The sequence below is a fragment of the Schistocerca gregaria genome, chromosome 8 (assembly GCF_023897955.1).
Source record: "Schistocerca gregaria isolate iqSchGreg1 chromosome 8, iqSchGreg1.2, whole genome shotgun sequence".
Classification (NCBI taxonomy): domain Eukaryota; kingdom Metazoa; phylum Arthropoda; class Insecta; order Orthoptera; family Acrididae; genus Schistocerca; species Schistocerca gregaria.
In genome coordinates, this window is record NC_064927.1 from 233,982,129 (window position 1) to 234,008,137 (window position 26,009).

General features: G+C 44.2%; 1 protein-coding gene across 1 annotated transcript in view; it reads right to left on the reverse strand.

Moving 5' to 3' along the window:
- LOC126284231 (uncharacterized) overlaps positions 1-25,472 on the reverse strand; it is a 51,404-nt gene extending 25,932 nt beyond the window's left edge. Inside the window, exons 1-2 of the mRNA XM_049983009.1 lie at positions 25,172-25,472; positions 7,871-8,366 (exon numbers count right to left, since the gene is read on the reverse strand). Coding sequence (XP_049838966.1) covers positions 7,871-8,366; positions 25,172-25,464 — 789 coding nt within the window. The 5' untranslated portion in view covers positions 25,465-25,472. The remainder of the gene's footprint in view (positions 1-7,870; positions 8,367-25,171) is intronic.
- Between the last annotated feature and the right edge of the window lie 537 nt (positions 25,473-26,009).

Below are 26,009 nucleotides of genomic sequence, written 5' to 3' on the forward strand. Positions count from 1 at the left end.
TAAAGTTTCCCCTTCCTGGGACAATGAATTCACGGTGTTCTTATTTCAATTTCCAGGAGTGTAGCTGATACCACGGCGACGTCTTGCTCTCACGCGTTATTGAATATATTTCGGAATTACTGAATAGTGAAGATATGCTACGTGTAAAGCAAATAAAGCCATTTCACACGTGAAGCAATACTGCCCCTACGACTTATGTTAGAAGCTAGATTAAGGAAAGGCAAACCTACGTTTCTATCTTTTGACAATGTTGACTGGAATACTCTCTTTCAAATTCTGAAGGTGGCAGGGGTAAAATACAGGGAGCGAAAGGCTATTTACAATTTGTATAGGAACCAGATGGCAGTTATAAGAGTCGAGGGGCATGAAAGGGACGCAGTGGTTGGGATTGGAGTGAGACAGGGTTGTAGCCTCCCCCCAATGTTATTCAATCTGTATATTGAGCTAGCAGTGAAGGAAACAAAAGAAAAATTTGGAGTAGGTATTAAAATCCATGTAGAAGAAATAAAAACTTTGAGGTTCGCCGATGACATTGTAATTCTGTCAGAGACAGCAAAGGACTTGGAAGGGCAGTTGAACGAAATGGATAGTGTCTTGAAAGGAAGATATAAGATGAACATCAACAAAAGCAAAACAAGGATAATGGAATGGTCGAATTAAGTCGGGTGATGCTGAGGGAATTAGATTAAGAAATGAGACACTTTAAAGTAGTAAAGGAGTTTTGCTATCTAGGGAGCAAAATAACTGATGTTGGTCGAAGTAGAGAGGATATAAAATATAGACTGGCAATGGGAAGGAAACCGTTTCTGAAGAAGAGAAATTTGTTAACATCGAGTATAGATTTAAATGTCAGGAAGTCATTTCTGAAAGTATTTGCATGGAGTGTAGCCATGTATGGAAGTGAAACATGGACGATGAATAGTTTAGACAAAAGAGAATAGAAGCTTTCGAAATGTGGTGCTACAGAAGAATGCTGAAGATTAGATGGGTAGATCACATAACTAATGCGGAGGTGTTGAATAAGATTGGGGAGAAGAGAAGTTTGTGACACAACTTTTCTAGAAGAAGGGATCGTTTGGTAGGACATGTTCTGAGGCATCAAGGGATCACAAATTTAGTATTGGAGGGCAGCGTAGAGGGTAAAAATCGTAGAGAGAGACCAAGAGATGAATACACCCGGCACGTTCAGAAGGATGTAGGTTGCAGTAGGTACTGGGAGATGAAGAGGCTTGCACAGGATAGAGTAGCATGGAGAGCTGCGTCAAACCAGTCTCAGGGCTGAAGACCAAAACAACAACAACAAGGTACTTTTTTATTCTGCTTAAATCTGTGTCAGTTATATGTGCATTTATATGCTCTCCTTTAGTTGCAGATGTTATAGAAGTGTGTAAACAGAGAGCTACGTGGAAAGGTGAAACCCTTCCAATAAGTGAATACACTCGAAATTTGTATTACTAAAGGTGCCTTTCCATACCAGCACCTATCTTGGGTAATAAGTGTTATTCGGAGGGTGTCATGGTACTGTAAGTAATTATTATACACAAAATTGTTTATTCTGATTATGGTTGTGTGCCGCTGTAAATTACTATTGTCTCCTCTGTGTGGGAGCCTAGCATTTTCAGTGGCTTCAATCATTATTCCTGTCATATTTCGAGCTTTGTATTCGCGAGTTTGCTTAAGCTGATACTGTTCTAAGACCTATAAAAAGGCAAGTCAAACTGAGTATTCTATGAGCTCAAGACGATATTCTATTACGTGGTACCTTAGTTTGTTATAGGTTAGAAGTACTTTACGTGTTATTAATATTCTCCTGTTTGCTTTGTCTAAGGAGGAGCTAGTTCTGTGAAGTAGTCGTTTATATTTTATTAGTGTGTTACGCGTTGCGCCTTTTCATGTTAATTGTTTTTAAGAAGCTACAAATGACTCGGTGTATGTTGCAGGTAGCAGAAACTGACGTGTTCACGGGGTCGCGTCCTGACGGGGTTTTTACTACGGCACATGCGGCTATCTTCCTTCAGTAGATTTGTCTCGCTTATATCATTACTAAGTTTGTCGAGTGGAATTAGGGCTTACAGTAATCACCTTAAATGTTGAAGTTAAGTATCTCCCTTGCCAGGGCGTGAACCTTCGTGGATATAGTCGTATTCTCATCTGTAAGGATTAATAGTGTTATTCATTTGTTCTCGGCACATGTGTGATTATTTATCTTGTTATATGTAATGTCAGTAAAATGTGTTAGCGAGGTCCGAATTGGGACGTTGTATTCTTTTCTTGTGGAAACAAATTCAAGTGATTTTATTCCTTTTTAAGGAGCTTTTAGATGCGTAAATTTTGCCTCCATGTTTGGTGTTTTTATGGCTTCCACGTTAATTAAAATTACAATAAAGGTAAATTTGGCAACGGAGGCTTTTGTGTTTTTATTAGTTGCTAAGTGGATCATAAGTTAAGTGCAGGAACCCTACCAATAACTTCATTACCTGCGTATTGATTCTTGCAGACTACTCTCTTAAACTTCAGCGGGTTCTTCATCACTACTACATAGTGATCTGTGTCTATATCTGCTCTTGAGTACGCCTTACAATCCAGTACCTGACTTCGGAATTTCCGCCTGATCATGATGTAACCTAACGGAAATCTCCCCGTACATCCCGGCTTTTTCCAAGTATACCTCCTCCTCTTGTGATTCCTGAATAGAGTATTCGCTGTTACTAGCTGTAATTTAATGCAGAATTTGTACTAGGTCAAGCATGTTTAAGAGATGACGTGAAATGTGGGGATTATATTAAGGAAACAGGGGATGTGAGAATTAGCGATATGTTTAAGACTTCTGGGGAGGAGGCGAGACTGACAGAGATGAGAAAGTTTCGAGAGTTCAGAGGTCGATTGTAAGAGTGAAAGCAGATTATCAGATATATTTATAAAGGCAATAAACTCGACGAGCATAAGAACAGCGATGTATTGCTGCATGTGCAAGAAACGTATAGGGGCATGCCAAAGCTTAAGACTTATAAATTTAAGAAGCTTTAAGTTGGGCGGAGACAGTAGTACAAGAAGTGTCAGGGAAAATTTTATGTCGTATTTAATGATTCCACGTTGGCGAGTAGTTGAGCAGTGCTTATATCTTTTTGTTCGTGTCCTGCTCTAGTTTGAGGTATATTAGGTTAATGTGTTATCCATGTATCTTTGCTAATAAAGGGATGGTTGGGCTCTGGAGGAGGCAGCAAGGATAGATGGTTCCAGAACGTAGTTTTTCTTTTTATCTCTGGTATTTCGACAACGTGATTGATGTGCAGATATTATTAGATAGGGTTATTGATGTCATTGTGTAGAGAGAGAACCTTACGCGCGTTATTAGAGTGTCTGTTACTTTTGAGTAGTGGGTTTTGGGATAAAGCCGTTCATAGCGAAAAGCATGAATTGTAGAAAAGGCATTTTAAGTGATACCATTTTTAAGAAAAAGAAGATGTAATTAGCCTCACGGTGATTGAAATGGAAGATACATGTTGTTGGGCTGAGGCATGATAATGAAGTTAGAGTTTTCTGTATAATGACATATAAAAAATGTTTTATCGAGCAATTTAGCTAAGCCTAAGAATGATAAGGAGGAAAATTAGACCTATTTTTCTCTCTCACCTCATTTACAAGCTTTCAGGTGCAAGTAATGAATGGTGTCAGAAACAGAAAGAATCGCAATGTAACAATAACTGAAATTAACAGGGCACCGGCTATTCGACGATGAGTTACGGCGAAGAGAAGGCTCTGCGCTGTCAACCACGTTGGAGAGGCTCGCCGTGATTCGCATGCGAAAGGTCGCTGCGGTATGATTGTAATGTGTGTAGGTTGTTAGTCATATGTATGTGGACATGTTTTAGATCCACCATACTTGTATCATGTCCATTGTGAAAAAGCAAGAGACAGCAGAAATCAGGCAGTGGACAGCACAGACTCTCCGAGATGATACGACGCTGCGTAGCAACTGGCCACTACACGACATCACGAACAGGTGACTCTAATAATTAATGAATTGTCAGAAGTCAAAGTTGCGCTGCGCATTTGTCAATTTTGATGGTCCCCTTTTATATTTTGCATGGAGGCTAGGCAGTTGTTCGCTAGAGCTGCACGAGACAGGTATTTAGCATAATTTTGCAGCAGAATTAGGTGTATCGCTGATCATAGGAGAGAGTTCAGCAGAGATTTGGAGTTGACGTCTGTTGAGACAGACAAGTTATGGTGCAGATTTACTGTGTGATCAGTCGGGATGCAGATGAATACCACAGATCTTACTGACTAGGAATGGTATCCCGTGAAGACCTACGACAATTTTTTGTATCATTAGGTTCGAAAAATAGAGTTCCGCTCCTAAGAAATATCTTGGTTGTGACAAGGGGGATTTGTAATATTTTAAGTTGGTAAGAGGGGACATTAGTTTTTATAGGGACGAAGAGACACGTGTATAGAATAGGAAGTCCAATTGTCAGTGTTTGCTATTGGAGTGGTATTTTATGGTATCGGAATCGTCCGATTTTCTATGATGAATTGTTACTTTACTGTTTCGCACTCCCAGAGATATCTGGATGGTTGCAAGTTCATGTTATTGAACAGTGTGGTAGAATGATGCATGGATGTGACACTAACAGAAATATTCACAGATTTTGCTTGGCTTGCGTTCAAGCTGATGCCAAAAGGTAACTGAAATCGCACTTTAGCCAGATTTGCTTGTTTGAAAGTTGATGGAACTCAAACAACCATTGCCCATGGAAATACTGAGACTTTGAAGCTAATGCAGGTCGAGTTGCTGTTTAAATGTTTCGCCTGAGACGTGTATCGCCGACCCTGAATAGGTTTAGCTTCGTAATTTTTGAATTAATGTCAATGTAAGGTTATCGACCAAAGCGGTGGTGACATTTAGGATTTTTGTTTTGTTTTTGTGGTTCTGCTCTTACGTATAGTGGGAAAGGCTGTTTAGCTTTCATCACAGCACTCGCACTTTAAAATCTACGAAAATCTGTATTAGTTTGAGTTAACAGAATAAAAGGGCTGCTAGGCTGGCCGAAAGATAATAAAATCTACCTTATAAGCTTGCAGTATTATGTGATAGTGATACGTGTTATTCAGTTTGCCATTAAATAATAGAAATGTTTATTTTGGAGGATAAGTAGGAAAATTTAAAGCGAGAGTTTATCTTTGCAAGGCAAAGATGATTTCGTTTGATTAACTGACGGTAGTCAATGTGGTTTCAATGTAGTTAAACGATATTACTGTGTTTCTCTTTGAAAAGAGAATTTGTGAGATATATATGTTTTTGTAGAGAATTAAGTTACCTTAAGAGAACGATAGGAAAGAAGTAATTATACATTCAATAAAGCATACGCTTATGATCGGTAATATAGCTACAGAGATTCGTTAACAGTCAACAAGCTTAGGAAGTAAAACGCTTGAACGACTTGTCCGTATCATTTACGGAATTCTTTTGCAAGTTGGATGTTTAGCGTTGGTTTCTTATCGCTAACCTCAACGCTTCTCCCGCTTCTGCGTTTTGTTGAAGGGATCACAATAGAGGCCAATATAAAAGGTTGTATGAGGTGAGGATAACCTACATATACTTGCGCTGACGTTGACTGCAATACTTACGCACACCATACCTAACCGCTTTGCCTGTTTGTGCAAACACTGTGTCTGAAGTGATTATTTACAAACTATTTAATTGACGCCTCGCGTCCAGGTTATCCTTCTACTTTCACAATGACCTTTGATTTTCCCTCCCACCCGTAGAATGCTCTGTGAAGTCAGATTTCCAGGAAGAGATAACTAGAAATCGCTGTACTGTATAACTTCGGATGTGCTGTGCTGCACCTGTACTGGAGGAACAGCACAACAGTTGGTCTTACAAGAATGGAGTGACGTTTCGTACAGTGGCGCACGTCGTTGGCAGTAGAAAGCGCTTTTTTATAGATCGCCACAGTACAAACTAAATTACTCTCTCCTCTCCTATTCCTAGCACAAAGCCCATAGTCTCCCGTAAACCTTTCTTCTACTCCTTCTCCTACAACCGCATTCCAGTTCCCCATGACTACCAGATTTTCATCTCACTTTTCGTACTGAATTACCTGCTCAGTATCCTCATATACTTTCTGCGTCTCTTCAGGTTCAGTTGACATGTATACTTGAACTATCGTTGTCAGTGTTGGTTCTCTGTCGACTCTGATGAAAACAACCCTATCACGGTAAATCACTCTCTGCCCTACCTTCCTATTCATAACGAATTCTAGTGCCGTTATACCACTTTGTACTACTTTCGATATTCATATGACCATAAATCCTTGCCGGCCAGTGTGTCCGAGCGGTTCTAGGCGCTACAGTCCGGAACCGAGCGACCGCTACGGTCGCAGGTTCGAATCCTGCCTCGGGCATGGATATGTGTGATGTCTTTAGGTTAGTTAGGTTTAAGTAGTTCTAAGTTCTAGGGGACTGATGACCTCAGAAGTTAAGTCCCATAGTGCTCAGAGCCATATGAACCATTTTGAACCATAAATCCTTCTCTTCTTTCCATTTCACTTCACTGACTACCCACTGTATCTAGATTGAGCCTTTTCATTTCCCTTTTTAAATTTTCTATGTTCCCTAACGCGTTGAAAATTCTGACCATCCAGGCTCCGACTCCTAGAACTTCATCCTTTCGTTGCTTATTCAGTCTATCTCTCACGGTCACCTGCCCCTTGGCAATCCCCTGGCGGAGATCCTAATGGAGGAATATTGCGGAACCTTTTGCCATTGGAGAGATCATCATGACACTTTCTCAATTACAGGCCACATGTGTGGATACATATTTGTGTCTTTAATAGCAGTAGTTTCCAATGCCATCTGCATCCTCATAGAGTTGCTCATTCCTGATTCTTTGACTTTTATGGGCAGTTTCCTACCGCAAGGGCAACAGAATGCCCTGACTATATGTCCGCTCCTCCGCCCTCTTTGAAAAGGCCGCTGGCAGAATGATGCGACTTCTTGTGCCAGAAGTCTTCCGCAGCCAATGCTGATGACTTTTTTCGAAAATTATGCGGTGTCGGTTTTCAAACATGATGACATTTTGGTTACTAATCAAAGTGGCTACTTCTAGACGACTGGTCCAAATTGCGAATATTCCGTTCAAAAATCATTATAGGAGGAAAATGCTAGGAAACACACTAAGATTTCAGCTTAGATGGAGATTTCAAAATCAAGTACTAGATTGTAAGACGTACCCAGGAGCACACATACTCTCGGATCAGAATTTAGTAATGGCTGAAGATGAAGAGAATTGTCCTGAAGAAACAATGTGGATGGCTCTGAGCAGTATGAGACTTCTGAGGTCATCAGTCTCCTAGAAGTTAGAACTACTTAAACCTAAATAACCTAAGGACATCACACACATCCATGCCCGAGGCAGGATTCGAACCTGCGACCGTAGCGGTCGCGCGGTTCCAGACTGTAGCTCCTAGAACCGCTCGACCACTCCGGCCGGCCAGAACAATGTGAAAAAAGTGGGGTGTTGAAGTACTGAAGAATTACAAGACGCATTGTCGGTAATGCGATAATGAATAGCAAAGAAGGCAGTTCGATTAGACGGGAACGGACAGTCATAAAACGAACAATCATTGAAGCTGGACGGGCAAAGGCATGTCAAAGAATAGGAATGGACACCCCTAAAACAAACGTTCATAGAAGCTGGACTGGAACAGACGTGTCAAGTCTTGAGTATTGACATAAAAAAAGCAATCGAAACGTTGCTATGCGGCCAGTATCGACATTTTTGTTTCGATATTATGAAGGTGTTGGTACATTCTTAGTTATAGGTATCGACGCCGAATGTCGTGTAGAATCTGGAAGACCGTACCTGAGAGGCGCGCAGCCGGCGCTGCAGATCGTCCAGCTGTCGCTGCTGCTGCGTCTCGACGAGCCCGGGGAAGTCCCGGTAGGTGCGGAAGACGCAGACGAAGGGCGGGTCGGCGAGGCCGGGCAGAGTGAAGGCGGCGGTGCCGGCCGAGAAGTCTTCGGGCGGAGCCATGGCGCAGGCGACGGTCGGCAGGTCCGGGAAGTCGACGGCGAGGGGCGCGAGCGCGTCCAGCCCGCGCCAGCCGCGCGGGTAGTGCCTCTTCCAGGCGCAGAGCGCCGCCTCCGCCTCTGCGGCGGGCGGCCGGCGCACCTCCAGGTCGAACAGCCAGCGCGGCATCGCGCTGCGCCGCGTCGTGCAGTCGAACGGTGGCAGGTCGCCCGAGAACCACTTCTCGTCCTCGTACTTCATCATCACGATGCCGACGCCGACGCGCAGCATCTCGCGCTGCCGCAGCTCCGCCCGCTGCGCCTCGCTCGCCTCGAACGCGCATTCGTACCTGTTGCGAGCACACATCCGCTGCGTCACTGCGACGCCCGAAACGTCCTGCCAGATTAAAACTGAATCATTTATTTTTACAGTTGCTTCTCTCAACCTACACACATCTATGGTAAATTGAGGAAATTCGTTCAAAACGTACACTCCTGGAAATTGAAATAAGAACACCGTGAATTCATTGTCCCAGGAAGGGGAAACTTTATTGACACATTCCTGGGGTCAGATACATCACGTGATCACACTGACAGAACCACAGGCACATAGACACAGGCAACAGAGCATGCACAATGTCGGCACTAGTACAGTGTATATCCACCTTTCGTAGCAATGCAGGCTGCTATTCTCCCATGGAGACGATCGTAGAGATGCTGGATGTAGTCCTGTGGAACGGCTTGCCATGCCATTTCCACCTGGCGCCTCAGTTGGACCAGTGTTCGTGCTCGACGTGCAGACCGCCTGAGACGACGCTTCATCCAGTCCCAAACATGCTCAATGGGGGACACATCCGGAGATTTTGCTGGCCAGGGTAGTTGACTTACACCTTCTAGAGCACGTTGGGTGGCACGGGATACATGCGGATGTGCATCGTCCTGTTGGAACAGCAAGTTCCCTTGCCGGTCCTGGAATGGTAGAACGATGGATTCGATGACCGTTTGGATGTACCGTGCACTATTCAGTGTCCCCTCGACGATCAGCACAGGTGTACGGACGGTGTAGGAGATCGCTCCCCACACCATGATGACGGGTGTTGGCCCTGTGTGCCTCGGTCGTATGCACTCCTGATTGTGGCGCTCACCTGCACGGCGCCAAACGCGCATACGACCATCATTGGCACCAAGGCAGAAGCGACTCTCATCGTTGAAGACGACACGTCTCCATTCGTCCCTCCATTCACGCCTGTCGCGACACCACTGGAGGCGGGCTGCACGATGTTGGGGCGTGAGCGTAAGACGGCCTAACGGTGTGCGGGACCGTAGCCCAGTTTCATGGAGACGGTTGTGAATGGTCCTCGCCGATACCCCAAGAGCAACAGTGTCCCTAATTTGCTGGGAAGTGGCGGTGCGGTCCCCTACGGCACTGCGTAGGATCCTACGGTCTTGGCGTGCATCCGTGCGTCGCTGCGATCCGGTCCCAGGTCGACGGGCACGTGCACCTTCCGCCGACCACTGGCGACAACATCGATGTACTGTGGAGACCTCACGCGCCACGTGTTGAGCAATTCGGCGGTACGTCCACCCGGCCTCCCGCATGCCCACTATACGCCCTCGCTCAAAGTCCGTCATCTGCACATACGGTTCACGTCCACGCTATCGCGGCATGCTACCAGTGTTAAAGACTGCGATGGAGCTCCGTATGCCTCGGCAAACTGGCTGACACTGACGGCGGCGGTGCACAAATGCTGCGCAGCTAGCGCCATTCGACGGCCAACACCGCGGTTCCTGGTGTGTCCGCTGTGCCGTGCGTGTGATAATTGCTTGTACAGCCCTCTCGAAGTGTCCGGAGCAAGTATGGTGGGTCTGACACACCGGTGTTAATGTGTTCTTTTTTCTATTTCCAGGAGTGTATAATATATGAGCATCTTTATTGTCGTTTTTATGTTAAATAATGCAAAGATGAGGATCGTTGGTTGGTTGATCTGGAGGGAGGGGACCAAACATCGATGTCATCAGTCCGATCGGATTAGGGAAGGATGAAGAAAGAAGTCGGCCGTCCCCTTTCAAAGGAAACATCCAGCATTTTCCTGAAGCGATTCAGGGAAACCACAGAAAACCTAAACGAGGATGGTCGGACGCGTGTTTGCACCGTTGCCCTCCCGAATGCGAGTCCAATTTGAGGCTGAGATAAGAGGTTAAATTTTTAATGTTATACGCTGCTGCGGGCTGGGGATGTTACGAAATTATACCTCAATCTTTCACGAATTAAGTTGTCACGGTACGAACCCCCGTTACTAGGTGAATATTTCTAGTATGCAAGGATTGCTTTGTGGAGAGCGAACGTGCTACATGGTGCACGTGGCGGGCCCGCACGAGGTTTGCAACGGCCGGTGGAACGCCTCCGTATCCGGGCGGCCACGTGGTCTGCAGCTTCTGCCATTGTTTTGTTTTTCGATCATTACACGAAAATTGTGTAACTTACGGTGAAGAGCGATGCGGCTGTGGATTGTCGTCAGCAATAGGCACCTTCTACAAGATCGATCTTTGTTTCAGGTCATGAGACGCAAAAGGATAGTAACCTCAAAATCGGTTAATATCGTGAATGATGAAAGATTAATAAAAATAGTAAATAGCAACTTACAGGGATGAGCGAGCAGTCATTGAAAACGTCTCGTCATAGCTGATCGAGTGCCGTAGTCATATGTTAAGATTCATGAATAATTAAGCCCGTAAAGAGCCATAAACAAATTTTGAGGGGAAATTGTTTATAAAATTCAATAGAAAATTCATGACGTAAAGAACGGCACTTTATAATATTTTGGGTGGCATCACACGTATTTTAAACTCGTTATACTATACACCTTACTTGCAATAGTTTTCATTGTTTGCAAATTATTATAAAGAATTATCGCCCATGATTAATTAATTATTACAGACATGAAATTTTTGAGCAGCGCAATGTGTATATCGCTATAGATTACGTCCAAAAACAGTGTTATATGCAGTTCCATGTTAAAACTTTGCAGCACGGATGTAATCAAATTCGCGCTAAGTAGCGAAATGTTGCAAAAACTAAAATTTGATTTACGGGCGATAGAATAATCCTAGAAATTAATGTAAACTAATGAATAAGATGTACTTTTTAGTGCGGTTCCGATGGTGTACTTATTTCCGTCGAGGGGTGTATGTATCAAAACTTGTAACCTTCACTGGTGAGACTGGTACTTAAATAACCAGGGGGTTGGACATCCGAGCCTATAAAAGTGAGCGGCCATCTTATCTGTGTTATGCAAATAACGACAGATGGCCGCTCAGAAGGAAGTGAATACCGCTGTCCCAGAGTCTTTAGTGAGGCACACTGATGGCTGTTGTCATTTGTGCACTTCGTATACAACCAAGCACGTGGAATACGGAATGTTAATGCAGTGCAAGGGCGGTCAGGTTCATAAGGGATGGACTTTCGTTCGTTTCGCTGCATATACCAATGCCCGTCTTGTGTCATCCATAGGTTGCGGACGCGTTACAGGTAGGCGAGTTGGACAAGGTCGCCGACGCAGTGCAACCCCACGTCAAGGCCGACATCTGGCCGTCTCTGCCATTGTCCGGATACCGCCAGAGCACTGTGAAACGATCCTAGTGAAACGTCCCCTTAGAAAAATTATACATAACTGTGCTTAAACTGACACACAATATTTTTAGTGCAACTCAATCTGACTTCCAAACATCCCTACGAAAGAATGGCCCTGACTAACATTAACCTATACGTTTCACAAATCACTTACCTCACAAAAATCTTCGTTACTCGAGCTACTGCAATACAGCGAGCGCCACTACTGCCAGCTAAATAAAAGATTCAAACTACTGAAGGCACTAACTACTGATAGGTATAGTTAGCAAATGAAAGATTTTAATACAGAACAAACAATGTATTTACCTTAATAGTCATAATATATATAGCAGTTCATGACATCCAGTCTTACAAATTTCAAAACTCCGCCATCTCTCTCCCCACGTCCACCACTGCTGGCGGCTCACCTCCAACTGCGCAACGCTACGCGCTGTAGCATCCAGCTGCCGCTGCCCAACACTACAATGGCAGACAACAATGCCAACCAGCCACAGACTGCACACGGCACAGCCAGTGATTTTCATACAGAGCGCTACGTGGCGGCGGCGTTACCAATAAAAAAAACCTAAACATCCCACTTACACTAGAAAGGCCACTGGAGCCGCCGCGTCCGATCACATTGTGATGACCATATAACGAGAAAGAACCTGACGACCCATACGTCCTGTTCGAGTACTCGCTTGACTCGATATCTTGCAGCTCGTCTTCAGTTCCGCCATTCGCATGTAACGGGCAACTTCGTCCCTGGCGAAACGAGTTACTCACAGACGAGTCCAGATAATTTGTGACGCAAGGTGATGGCCGTGTTCATGTGTGGTGACGTGTGTGAAAATTACCGAACTATCAGTTTAATAAGTCACGGATGCAAAATACTAACTCGAATTCTTTACAGACGAATGGAAAAACTGGTACAAGCCGACCTCGGGGAAGATCAGTTTGGATTCCGCAGAAATATTGGAACTCCTACGACTTATCTTAGAAGAAAGATTAAGTAAAGGCAAACCTACGTTCCTGGCATTTGTAGACTTAGAGAATGCTTTTGACAGTGTTGACTGGAATACTCTCTTTCAAATTCTGAAAGTGGCAGGGGTAAAATACTGGGAGCGAAAGGCTATTTACAATTTGTACAGAAACCAGATGCAGTTATAAGAGTCGAGGGGCACGAAAGGGAAGCAGTGGTTGGGAAGCGAGTGAGACAGGGATCTAGCCTCCCCCCAATGTTATTCAATCTGTATGCTGAGCAAGCAGTAAACGAAAGAAAAGAATAATTCGGAGTAGGTATTGAAATCCATGGAGAAGAAATAAAAATTTTGAGGTTTGCCGGTGACAGCAAACAGCAAAGGACTTGGAAGAGCAGTTGAACGGAATGGACAGTGTCTTGAAAGGAGGATATAAGATGAACATCAACAAAACCAAAACGAGGATAATGGAATGTAGTCGAATTAAGTCAAGTGATGCTGAGGGAATTAGGTTAGGAAATGACACACTTAAAGTAGTAAAGGAGTTTTGCTACTTGGGGAGCAAAATAACTGATGATGGTCGAAGTAGAGAAGATATAAAATGTTGACTGGCAATGGCAAGGAAAGCGTCTCCGAAGAAGAGACATTTGTTAACATCGAGTATAGATTTAAGTATCAGGAAGTTGTTTCTGAAAGTATTCGTATGGAGTGTAGCCATGTAGGGAAGTGAAACATGGACAATAAATAGTTTTGACAAGAAGAGAATAGAAGTTTTCGAAATGTGTGCTACAGAAAAATGCTGAAGATTAGATGGGTACATCACATAACTAATGAGGAGGTATTGACTAGAATTGGGGAGAAGAGGAGTTTGTGGCACAACTTGACGAGAAGAAGGGACCGGTTGGTAGGACATGTTCTGAGGCATCAAGGGATCACAAATTTAGTATTTGAGGGCAGCGTAGAGGGTAAAAATCGTAGAGAGAGACCAAGAGATGAATACACCCAGCACATTCAGAAGGATGTAGGTTGCAGTAGGTACTGGGAGATGAAGAAGCTTGCACAGGATAGAGTAGCATGGAGAGCTGCATCAAACCAGTCCCAGGACTGAAGACCACAACAACAACAATGGAGGTACTAGCAAAAGCAAAGCTTTCAAGGTGGTTACGAGTCGTGCATGGATAACTCAGTAGGTGAGAGCATTACTTGCAAAAGGCTAAGTTAGATTTTACTCTGCTAGAAAGCTTGAAATCAGCGCAAAATCTATTCATAAGTGGAAGAAAAAAATGGTTTCTAATGGCTCTGAGCACTATGGGACTTAACATCTGAGGTCATCAGTCCCCTAGAACTTAGAACAACTTAAACCTAACTAACCTAAGGACATCACACACATCCATGCCCGAGGGAGGATTCGAACCTGCGACCGTAGCGGTCGCGCGGTACCAGACTGGAGCTCCTAGAACCGCTCGCCACCCCGGCAGGCTAAGTGGAAAATTCATTCTGGAATTCGTACTTGACTGCGTGAACAATTCCGTGCATGTAAGTGTTATGGTGTTGTCGTACGTAATAACAGATGGGGCAGTGAAACGCGTGATTTGGCAGAAAACTGGAGTGGTGCCATCTGGACAACAAAGCTTTGCCATTGGCCCTGCTGTCGATGTTGTCAATAGCGCGTCGAGGACCGGAGAACAACGCTCTGTTGCCGTGAAGGCGTTTTACGGAAGCAGCGTGTATTTCGTGTTCACTACAGTCTCCGTGCCCCAGTCCCGCCGGCTCGTGCTATCAAAGTGTGGGTACAGAACTTTGAGGGAACAGATGATACTGTGCGAAAGAAGTGTGCAAGTGCAAAACAACGCGTGCGTAGCAAAGAACGTTTCAAGATCGAAAGAAACCTTTAGCCGAAGTCCCACGCCTTCTGCACGCAGGCAAGCGCTGCAACTTCACATATCGGATTGCAGTGAACGGCGAATATTGTACAATTAATCACAATAACACCTGTAAAAAAATCAGATTGCGCAAAAAGTGAATGGAGACTACATCCCAAAGAGACTATGCTTTTGCCAGGAGTTGCTGACAACCAAGCGTTTTCGACATTCTGATCGTGAGCGGTGAGACCAATTCTTGTTCGTTGGTTGCGAAGTTATCGGTCTCATCGGATTGGAGAAAGATGGGAAAGGAAATCGGCCGTGCCGTTTCAAAGGAACCATCCCGGCGTTTGCCTAAAACGATTTAGGGAAATCATAGAAAAACTAAATCAGGACGGCCGGATCAATTTTCGTGTGTCAGGCTTTGTTAGCAAGTAAATCTTTAGATGCTGGTCACCATTAAATACTTCGTCGAACGCCACTTCACAGTCAGTAAGTGGTAATGAGGTGCGGTGTATTATTCTTTGGAATCATAGGGCCTAATTGTTTTGGAGACATTTCCTGGCCACGAATATACCCAGATCTATCAGAGTGTGATTTCTTCCTTTGGGGTAATCTGAGATCTCAGATCTTCCGGTGTGGCTCACCACACACCATCAAGTAATTGAAGGATAAAATTTTGGATTAAGTTAATCGAATTCCAGTGCCAGTCCTGGAAGATGTGATGTTCCGTGCCTCAATCATATAGGTGATGTTTTCAAGTGATAGGCAATTTAAGTTGCAAGCATTCTAAATTCACGTTTAATTTCTTTTATATCGCTTTCAATAAATTTGGCTCGCTGGTGGAGGTTTCAAAATCGCCCGTTTCACTTCACTCCTATTAAATTTACTCTTCACCTTCAAGTTGTTGCTCTAGGTTTCCGGGTAGTAGTTGTATCAAATGGTGCACCACATCTCGGTAAATTCTCTTTTCATGATACCTTTTTTCCTAGGAGCTGGGTGTGTGCTGAAGCTTATTTGGGGAACCACTTTTTTTTTATTGCGTAGCATACTTTGGCTGTTTTGGAGCACTGAAGAATATATGACACATTTTCAGCGCGATTTTTGATCATCTTCTGTATGGGAACGCGTGAGACATAGCGAGTTGTACCTTGAAGGATATTATGAGGGATGATGTAGACAATCAGTTAAACAGCATACATTTAGGGTTCCGTGCCTCAATCTGTGGAAACTGAATCCTCATACTATCGCTTTGTTGGCTGTCTGTTTGTCATCTGTCTGTCTGTCAGCCTGTTAATACCCTTTTCCTCAGGAACGAGTTGACATATCAAGTTCAAATTTATATGATATACTAAAGTCTATAGTTTCTTGACGGTGTAAAACGTACAAGCTTCTAACTCAATGCAGTCAAAAGATATGGCCGTTTATGCCACATATTTTGATACTCGAAAATTGACTAATCAAAACCTATAGGGTACTTCAGCTTGACCTAGAATTGGGAAATTTGGCAAGAAGCCAACTTTCACAGTACAAATAAATGAAAAAATACGAAAATCCTTATTTGTAACTATATAACATGAAAAAAAATTGTCGTTTTTATCCGTCGGTCTATTTGTTGGTTCAATGGTTCAAATGGCTCTGAGCACTATGGGACTCAACTGCTGTGGTCATCAGTCCCCTAGAACTTAGAACTACTTAAACCTAACTAACCTAAGGACATCACACACATCCATGCCCGAGGCAGGATTCGAACCTGCGACCGTAGCAGTCGCACGGTTCCGGACTGCGCGCCTAGAACCGCGAGACCACCGCGCCCGGCTATTTGTTGGTCCGTCTGTTAAGACCCTCTTTCTCAGTTTGGCGTATCAGGTTCAAATTTATATCACGTACTAAGGTCTATGATCCTTTGACGGTGTAAAAATTTTAAGCATCTAAGTCAGCTCAGTGCAAAGATACTGCGTTTTATGTCACATATGTTGATGCTCGAACCTTACATCAAACCTTGCAAGGTACTTCCCGTTGAACTAGGATCATGAAATTTTGCAAAAAATAAGGTTTCACAGTACAAGCAAAGGGAAATATCCGAAATTGGTAATTTTCAATTATATAACACAAAAAATATTTTTGTCCCTTGTTATCGGAATTGAAACTGAAATTAAAACATTGTCGAAGGCCCTGGAACCCCTGGGACTAATATCTTGCCAGTATCACTGTCGATAAATGGCAAATATTGTCAATATCCTCGGTTCCCGCAATGGATTAACTGTGTACGTACGTATTTAAGTTTGTACCCTCAGTGCGCGAATCTTACTCGCCACTGACCATTGTTTTTTTTTTAATTTTTCGTTTCAAATTCAGAGATATTCAAACTTCGTAGGACATTACGCAGACAGATTTCAAGTACTGTGGCATCAACGGGACCAATGACCAAGTTAAGGCAGGGTTGACGAGTCCTGTCTCGTGCCGTCATGATTATGATCCTCATGTTGCCCGTACAACACCCCTTGTGGGAGAGGTCCCATGGACTCGATCGAAAAATTCATCAGTCATCACGCTTTACTTCTTGGCGGTATCGATATAGGACTTGCTTTCGATCAGCTGGCTGGTGCAATTCTATCATCTTGACTGGTCAAATGTTCAAATGTGTGTGAATTCCTAAGGGACCAAACTGCTTAGGTCATCGGTCCCCAGACTTACACACTCTTTAAATTAACTTAAACGAACTTACGCTAAGAACCACACACCCATGCCTGAGGGAGAACTCGAACCTCCGACGGGAGTGGCCGCGCAGTCCGTGACATGAAGCCTCAAACCGCGAGGCTACTCCGCGCAGCCCTGACTGGTCAATTAAAAAAGAATGCGTCATAATGTGAAGTAATTCGTGCTGTACTTTTTGTGGTGTCACCGCCACACACCACACTTGCTAGGTGGTAGCCTTTAAATCGGCCGCGGTCCGTTGGTATACGTCGGACCCGCGTGTCGCCACTATCAGTGATTGCACACCGAGCGCCGCCACACGGCAGGTCTTGTCTAGAGAGAGACTCCTTAACACTCGCCCCAGTTGTACAGCCGATTTTGCTAGCGATTGTTCACTGTCTACATACGCTCTCATTTGCAGAGACGACAGTTTAGCATCGCCTTGAGCTACGTCATTCGCTACGACCTAGCAAGACGCCATATTCAGTTACTATATGTCTTCTGAACAGATAATATTGTGAATCATGTACGGTCAAGAGCGACGTTCCTCATTAATGGATTAAAGTTAAGTATCAAACTAATTATGTCCGCTTTCTGAATTCTCATTCCTTGTCATGTTCCAGACCTCACGTCAGTATAGTTCTTCCCTTTTCACGCCAGCCTATGTGAGGTAAAACGCGTGCATTTCGGCCTCCACTAGTAACACGGTGTTGGCTCTTCTGCACTAATTTTGCACTAAATGATATTGTAAGTCGTATCGCATCTTTAAGATAGTACTTTGGAAGTTAACCAAATCTTATTCTGAGAATCTGAATGTACTGTAGTATATGCGGTCTGCATGTTTACAGTCACAGCTTCTTCTTAAAGCTGTAATTTATATTCCTTTAATAAACCTTAGTATTTATACGCTTTTACAAACATGTCACGTATGTGTGTATCTTCTCATTGGCAATAACTTATTTTATGTAGTGTTACAGTTTTGACAATATTTCCAATTTGCTGATCTATCCATTTTATTTCAAAGTTGTAATACCTATAGAAACATGACTCACGGTTTATCGGATGCTCATTGTTAATGGGTGATTTGTCGAAGTCAACGTTTATAACAAATGTAAATGCGGTCTGTTGTGCATGCCGCTATAACTCGGCAAGCAACTCCGGCAACCCCATACGGATTCACGGTACGGTAACCCAACATTCCCCATCCATGAAGATGGTTTTGGTTTGTAGCTGCAGGGGTTGTGTTCGAGCACCACCGTAGCAATGGACTTCTTACGGGAGTCAGCGAAGCAGCTGGGAATCAAGTGTCAATGGTTCAAATGACTCTGAGCACTATGGGACTTAACTGCTGAGGTCATCAGTCCCCTAGAACTTAGAACTACTTAAACCTAACTAACCTAAGGACACCACAGACATCCATACACGAGGCAGGATTCGAACCCGTGACCGTAGCGGTCGCGCTGTTCTAGACTGAAGCGCCTAGAACCGCTCGACCACACCGGCCGGCCAAGTGTCAATGTGACCGAGAAGGGCTAAAATGTCCCTTCTAGAATGTTATATAATCTTCCACAAGGCTTAATAATGTTCTAGAATATTCCAGAATGTTCTAAAACTCTCTTAAATGTACGAGAACGTTCTAGAAGGTGTCAGGATGTTCGAGAATTTCCTCGAATGTTCTATCGTCTTCTTGCAGTGAGGATACGCTCCAGCTCAGAAGGGTATACGCGATGATGAGAGGCAAGCATCAATACACTTTCGCAAATTGGCTGAAGCAGATGAAGAAGAAGTGGAAGTGATAGAAAGTGCAATAAATTTAAGACTAAGAGAAACGTACCTTTTTCAGGTACTTTAAAATAAATGTCCGATGTCTATACCTGATGATACAAAGAGTTTAAAAAAGAAAAAAATAGTTGGTAAGAGCTCTGTTCCTGGTTCGTGTCTTGGTCTGGCACAAAGTTTCAGAACGGCACACACTCCACTACAGAGTGAGAGATTCGTACCGTAATACCTATTTTAAACGAGCGAACTCCTTTTCTATATCGACTAATGTGGTGTAGCGTCGCTTGCCAGCGTGTAAATCTGCCGCCAACTCCGTCGGGAGTGGACTGGTGGCGTCATAAGCATTTGATTGTGGCGAGTGTAGAGTTCTAAAATCCAGAATTCTTTGAGGAGTGAGCGTGCACAGAAGTGATAGAGTACTGACAGAAAATGGTAGCGCCGGCTGTTAAAATCACAACTTAAACAATTGACGCCGCACTTATGCGTGTAATAGCAATGTATTTTTGGATTTTCGTTGTCGGTAATGTTTTGTTTATTTTGTTTTCGTGACACATTGCTAAGTTTGCATTAGAAGATAATACTTTTCCTGTCTGTATTCGCCCACAAGGGAGATCATACATATGAAAGCCAAAAATTGTTTAGTTTTCACTAGACCCAGACCAAGAAATAGCATACGGTGTTTAGAAGTAAGAACAATAGATAACAAAACGTTTTTCAATTACAGTTGTTCCAACAGTGAAAAAGTCAGCTTCATTGATAGAGAAGAACACAGCTACTTTGACATTATTTGCCATTTAGAAAGAAAATAGAATGGCTATGGTCAAAACGCGCTATGTACTTCCAAATCCAAATCATTTTTGAAGTTTTACAATGTTTAGATAATATTTTCCCTAGTCTGTCAGTTCTCAACGCTGTAAAATATTTATTATTCGACTTTTGTAAAGAGCGCCTGTTGTGAATTTTGAATTGGATATTAATAAACCCTGCTATCATTGATAGCTCCATACTGCTACTGCGGATGCATCATAATAACAAAAACTGGAACAGAGAAGACACACGATAGTAGAAGCAGAAACGTTCCGATAAACATGAACCCACAAACGAATGGTTCCGAGACATTAGGTTAGTGCATAAGTTACTAGCGTTTTTATTTTGCATGTTTGTACCGTTGCTACAGACTTTTCTGTCGATTGCCATTTTTTATTTGTAGTTCACTGTTGCTATTTGAGTTTACATATTGTCGTTTAGTCATTTGGAGATGATGATTGGAGCTATGGACGGTAGAAAATGAAGTGCCACGTTGAAAAAATCGGAACGTTTCCGACATTCTCTTCTGTTTGAGTTCAATAGAGGGGTGACATCAGCGGAGACAGCCCGAGACATTTGCGCCGAATATGAGGATAATGGCCTTGGACAGAGCACGGCAAGAAAGTGGTTTTCCCGTTTTAAGGACGATCGTTTTCACATTAGTGGCTCCCCTCGTTCAGGAAAACCTTCGGGATTCGATGAAGATCGTTTAAACGCATGAATCCACAATGATCCACGTTAGTGCACTCGATAACTGGCAAGTGTGATGAACTATCGATAGTAGAAGCAAAAGCGTTCCGATCAACATGGACCCCCAAACGAATGGTTCCGAGACTTTAGGTTGGTGCATAAGTTACTAGCATAAGTTACTAGCGTTTTTGTTTTGCATGTTAGTATGCCTGTTGCTGTAGTTCAACGTCAACATCATTATGCAACATTTGCATGCAGTGGGGAAGATAGAATAATCTGGTGTTTGGGTACCCCATGCTCTAGTCCAAAATCACAAAAACCTGCAGGTGGCCGTAAGTGCATCTGTGCTTGCTCGTCATTAACTGGCTCGTGAGCCGCACCGACCTTTCCTATCCCGTATCGTTACTGGTAATGAGAAATGGTCTGTCTTTAGGTTAACCTGAGGTAAAGAAAGGAATGATTGAGCCCAAACAATGCAGAAATTCCCGCACAAATACCTGCGCACATCCACAAAAGATAATATTCTGCATCTGGGGGAACAGCTGTGTAGTACGAGCTGCTTCCCCGAGGTGTAACCGTCACTGCTGACGTTTATTGTCAACAACTGAGACGTCTTGCAGACGCAGTTCGAGAAGGAAGACTGCGTCAAATGAAGCTACTCCACGATCACGTCTCCTGCATTCTTCTAGACTGACAAAAAACGATATACAGGCGTTTGGGAAGTCATTCTGCACCCATGTTTTCACCTTTCTATCGAACAACCTACAAGGAACTTCCTTCCCGGATGAAAATGCGCTCCGAACATGGATCAACGAGTTCTTCGCCTCAAAACTACGTGATTTATACAGTCGCGGAATCCCAGTGTTGGCAGACTGTTGTGAACCGTAAAGGATGACTAAAATCTCTTTATGTATATCTGTTACGTTAGTTAAACTCACAGAAAAACGCTGTGAACATAGGCACCAACCCGATAATTGTGAACGTGTGGTTACGACCAGCAATTGATTTCACTTTGAGATATTGCCTTAGTTAGTATAAATGCATCTGAAATGCAATGTTTGCGATTAAGTCCAGTAGACGAAATCCATCATACCACGAAGGACAATCGCAAGCAGAGGGATTGTTAACCAGGTAAGTTACTCGACGTGTGTACCGGGGTCCTAAAGATGTGGCGCGGGAATGGAATCGTGTCCTATTGGCAGGTAGTGTTGAGCACAGGACATCCACTTTCAACAAGTGCTTTGGTTGATCAATATCTACAAATTTTAGCGAATGATCGATGGGCTGAGTGCTCCACATCTGAATTCGACTTTCGAGGAGGCTACAGGACTTCATGTACCGCGTGTATTAGGAGACGATTTCGTGATGCAATCCTCGATTGCCGACGGCCATGGCAGGCACTACATCGTACACCACAACATCGTGGACTCCGTTACAGATGGGCAAGAGATCATGCGGAATGGGCGCCCCAGTATTGGCGTAGGGTATTGTTTATGAACGAAACTCGGATCTATTTGTGCCCTGATAATACCAGCGAATGCATCTACAGATAACCCGATAGTGTCGAACGCCTCCAACGTTATATCCCACATAAGTAACAAAGTGGTGGTGGAGTGAAGTTTTGGGGTGGCGTGGCGCCACCGTAGACTTCTCGCGATTTTTGATGGCATTCTCATTGCTCTATGCGACAGGGCCGGGGTTCTGAAGCCGATAATGGGACCGTATCGCCAACATTTTGGTGGCAATGTCATCTTGATGGATAATAACTCGTGTGTTCATCGTCCTCTTCTCGTGAACACGTTCCCTCAGTGTGCTTGGACCATCGGAATGGAATAACCCGCATAATCCCCGGATATTACTCCAGTCGAACATGTGTGGGATCGATTGAATCGAGCTGATTACCGCGTAATCTGCGCGCGACTTACACAATCGTCACTGAAGAGTGGGGCATTTTGGATCAGGGCTGACTTGACGTTCTCATCGATGTTACACCATGACGCATTCAAGCTTGCATCCGAGGAAGCGGACGTTCCACCACTTGCTGACGTTACTCAGAAGAGCTGGAGAAACTCCCCATGGTAAGCAGACGGTTTTGTCGTTACACAATTTGTTTTTTCTTTTGGTGATCGGGACACATTACAAGTGAGTATAAACGCATACCTCAGCGCCACGTTTTGTTTTCTGAAGTGATACAAAACTTTCGTGGATGTATGTAGATGGTTCAATGAAGCGAAGAAAATTACCGACCTACCTCTTCACGAAGATCGCTGTGGATGGTGACACGCAATCGAAGGTTCAGTTAATTAAGAAATTAATTGAGAAATGAGGTCACGACAGTTAGCAATGACTAAATCGACAAATGATGATTAATCAGTTTGTGATTGTTATTAGCTAATTCTCACAATAAATGGAAGTCGTTAACGAAACAACTCCATGAACTTTTTTTTGGGTTCTTCTTGTTCCTCCAGTAGGCTTTTATTCTCTCTGAGACGAGTTCTTTACATTCTTCTGAACACTTTCTGTGGTTTTTTAATGTCATTTTGTCGATGTTGGATTTTTTTGTTTTGGTTGCTCTGATGTAACTTCTCATTTGCCTACTGGGCTGAAGGTGTCTCTTTCTAAAATGTCGGTTGGTTTAACGTCTGCGGTTTTTGAGGTCATTTCGAAGTTTGTTCAGCCAAGGTATTGAGTTCTTAAGTGATGTTACATAGCGTATTTATCCTTTCTGTCAGTCGCTTTTCTGGTAGTCTGTTGAGACGAATAAAGAATTTCATTCACGATTTCTTAACGTCACTTTCGATATTTGAAAACTTTTCTGTTGGTTCAAATGGCTCTGAGCACTATGGGACTTAACTTCTCATGTCATCTGTCCCCCCAGAACTTAGAACTACGTAAACCTAACTAACCTAAGGACAATCACACACATCCATGCCGAGGCAGGATTAGAACCTGCGACCGTAGCGGTCGCGCGGTACCAGACCGTAACGCCTAGAACCGCTCGGCCATTCCGGCCGGCTTTTCTGTTGTTTTGATAGATTGTAGCCTGTAACCGTCTCAGGTACGTCTTGCTCCTAAAATTTTCATGTTCGTTTTTTCCGTTAGGTGTTAGTGTTTCACTTGGTTTCATGACTGTTGCAGGGCCGAATTTTTGTCTGTCTTGGCATGGATCTTTTTTTTTTTTTGCTGTAGGTGTTTTGGACTAACTATAATGCTTTTCTGACTTTTTGGAACCGATTTTGTTGTGAGAGTTTATCAAAGCGTGTCGATTGGATGAAATCGCCGAGGTCTTTAAAGGACGGGACGCTGTTGAATTTACCGTATTTCCATTGCAGGCTCGCTACTTCTGTCTGAATACGATAATTCAGTTTTCTCGAATGGAGCTGTTACCTTACTTTTCCAGGACATTCTTTAAGTATCTCGAGGTATTTGACGGCAGTTTGTTCGCCCTCGGTAAGTATCATCAGGTCGTCCGGCCGCAAACGCGAGGTATGGTACGTAGAGGTTGTCTTTGGGAATGCCCAGTGGGACTGGCTTCCAAAATCCACTTTTCTCGAGTTCTTTCTCCCAGTATTTCGTAACCTTGCCTAGGACGACATTGAACAGAACAGGAGAGATCTCCTTTCTCACACCTATTTGAATGTTAGTGAGTTCTGAGATTTCTCTCATAAATTTTAATTTAGATTTCGTGCCAACTAGTGTTTGTTTTATGAGGTCTCGTATTTTGTGATCTAGTCCCCTCTCTTCTAAAATTTTGAATAGTGAGCATCTGCTATCGAGTCGTGAGCCTTTTCCAAATTTGCAGAGGCGCATATGAGAAGTTTTATTTCTGAGGGCTCGTATTCTGAGTGTGGTTCTGAGGTTAAGTATTTGTTCTGGAGATCATCCATACGGTCTAAATCCTGCTTGATACGCTGCTAATTTGGGTTATAATAGCTTTTGCGCTCTAATCAAGCGACAAGGTAATTTAATTTTGTAGGTGGCCGGTAAGAGTTGTAGTTAATCTTCAGGCTGTCCCGGCGAGGCGTTGCCATGTTGATTAATCGGGTTTCTACCGGTTATTCGCGTCTTTCCTGCACGATATTTCAACTGCGTGACTCGCAGTCTCCTTCAGCTGCTTTCCCGATACTGATTCCAGTGTGGAACGAGTCCGGTATTTATGACCACGTTGTACCAGACGTTCCCTCTGCGGTCCGGGCCGCTTCTGGCGCTCTGTCCGTGGTGTGCGCCTACCAATAGGAACCGCTGTAGCGTTATCTTCTAGCTGTGGCTGTTGCGATTGCTGTGGCTGTGCGCGTACTTTCTCGTTATTACCCGTTGTCAATCAATAGTTGCCATTGGTCGGCGCACGCCACTGACAGAGCGCCCAGACGCGGCGCGGACCGCAGATGGAACGCCTGGCACAATGTGGGCATAAATACCGGACTCATTCCACACTGGAATCAGTATCGGACAGCACCTGAAGGAGACTGCGAGTCACGCAGGAAAGACGCCTCTTCCAAGCACGCGGTTTTTTTTCGTTTTGCCAAATGTTACGGATTGTTTGTATAATTTATTAATCATTGAATTCACGCAGATCTGTGATTTGTTAAAAGAGAGGTTGACACCAAGTAGTTGAAGGGAGGGCGGGGGAGGGGGGCAGGAGAGACAGACAATAGCAAACGGTCTCCACCTTCCCCTCCCACTCCCCTCCATCAGAACCGCAACCTGGACTCGCTCCTGGGGCTACGTACCTGGTGCCAGTATCGAAGGCTCTGAAAACGACGTCCGGCAGAGAGGAAGTGTCGTTGTCGTCGTCGGCAGCGGCCGCGTGGTGGACGAACCTGTCGGCGGGGGAGTCCCGCATCTGGCAGGCGAGCCAGAGGGGCGTCTCGCGGAAGCGCAGGTGGACGGCGTTGCTGACCGGGGGCGGTCTGTGGAGGGCGAGGCCCGCCGACTCCGACGAGTCCAAGCGCTGCACGCTGAACCCCAGGGCCGCGGAGGCTGCCGCCACGGTAACGAGCGCCAAGCCCAGCTGCGGCGCCATGGCGGACTGGCGAGCGCCATCCGGTGGCGCGCCGTGCGCCACTTATCACCTCCCGCGGGTCGCCCTATCTCACAGCTGGCGGCCAGCTGGCTGGCAGGGCAAGGTGAAGCCGAGGTCGACGCGAGCCGACGCGTCTGCTCTCGCAACACTACTAAAATGAATGAGACTTTGTCTGTAAACAGAAATTAAAGTCAATTACTGGAAAAAATTGAAAAAAAAAGCTATCTCTTATTTATGGGGGAAACGGAATCATAGCTTGGAGACTGTGGTTAGTCCATTTAAGGTACCGTGCTTCCATTCAAGTTTGCAAACGCTTCGTGACGATCGGGATTTATTCTCAGGGACGCTGTAGCAAGTTTCGAATGAATAATTGGCGAAAGACTACTTCATCAGGTTACCCTCCACTCAGAGACTGTTGCACGCAGCGACTGTTATTTTTATTTGTAAATAATAGATTCCACCTATGAGTCGTCCTTTGCAATTTTTATTGCCAGATCTACATTTCGGCTAGCAACTAGCCACCGTAAGGTGCCTGTTACGTGAGG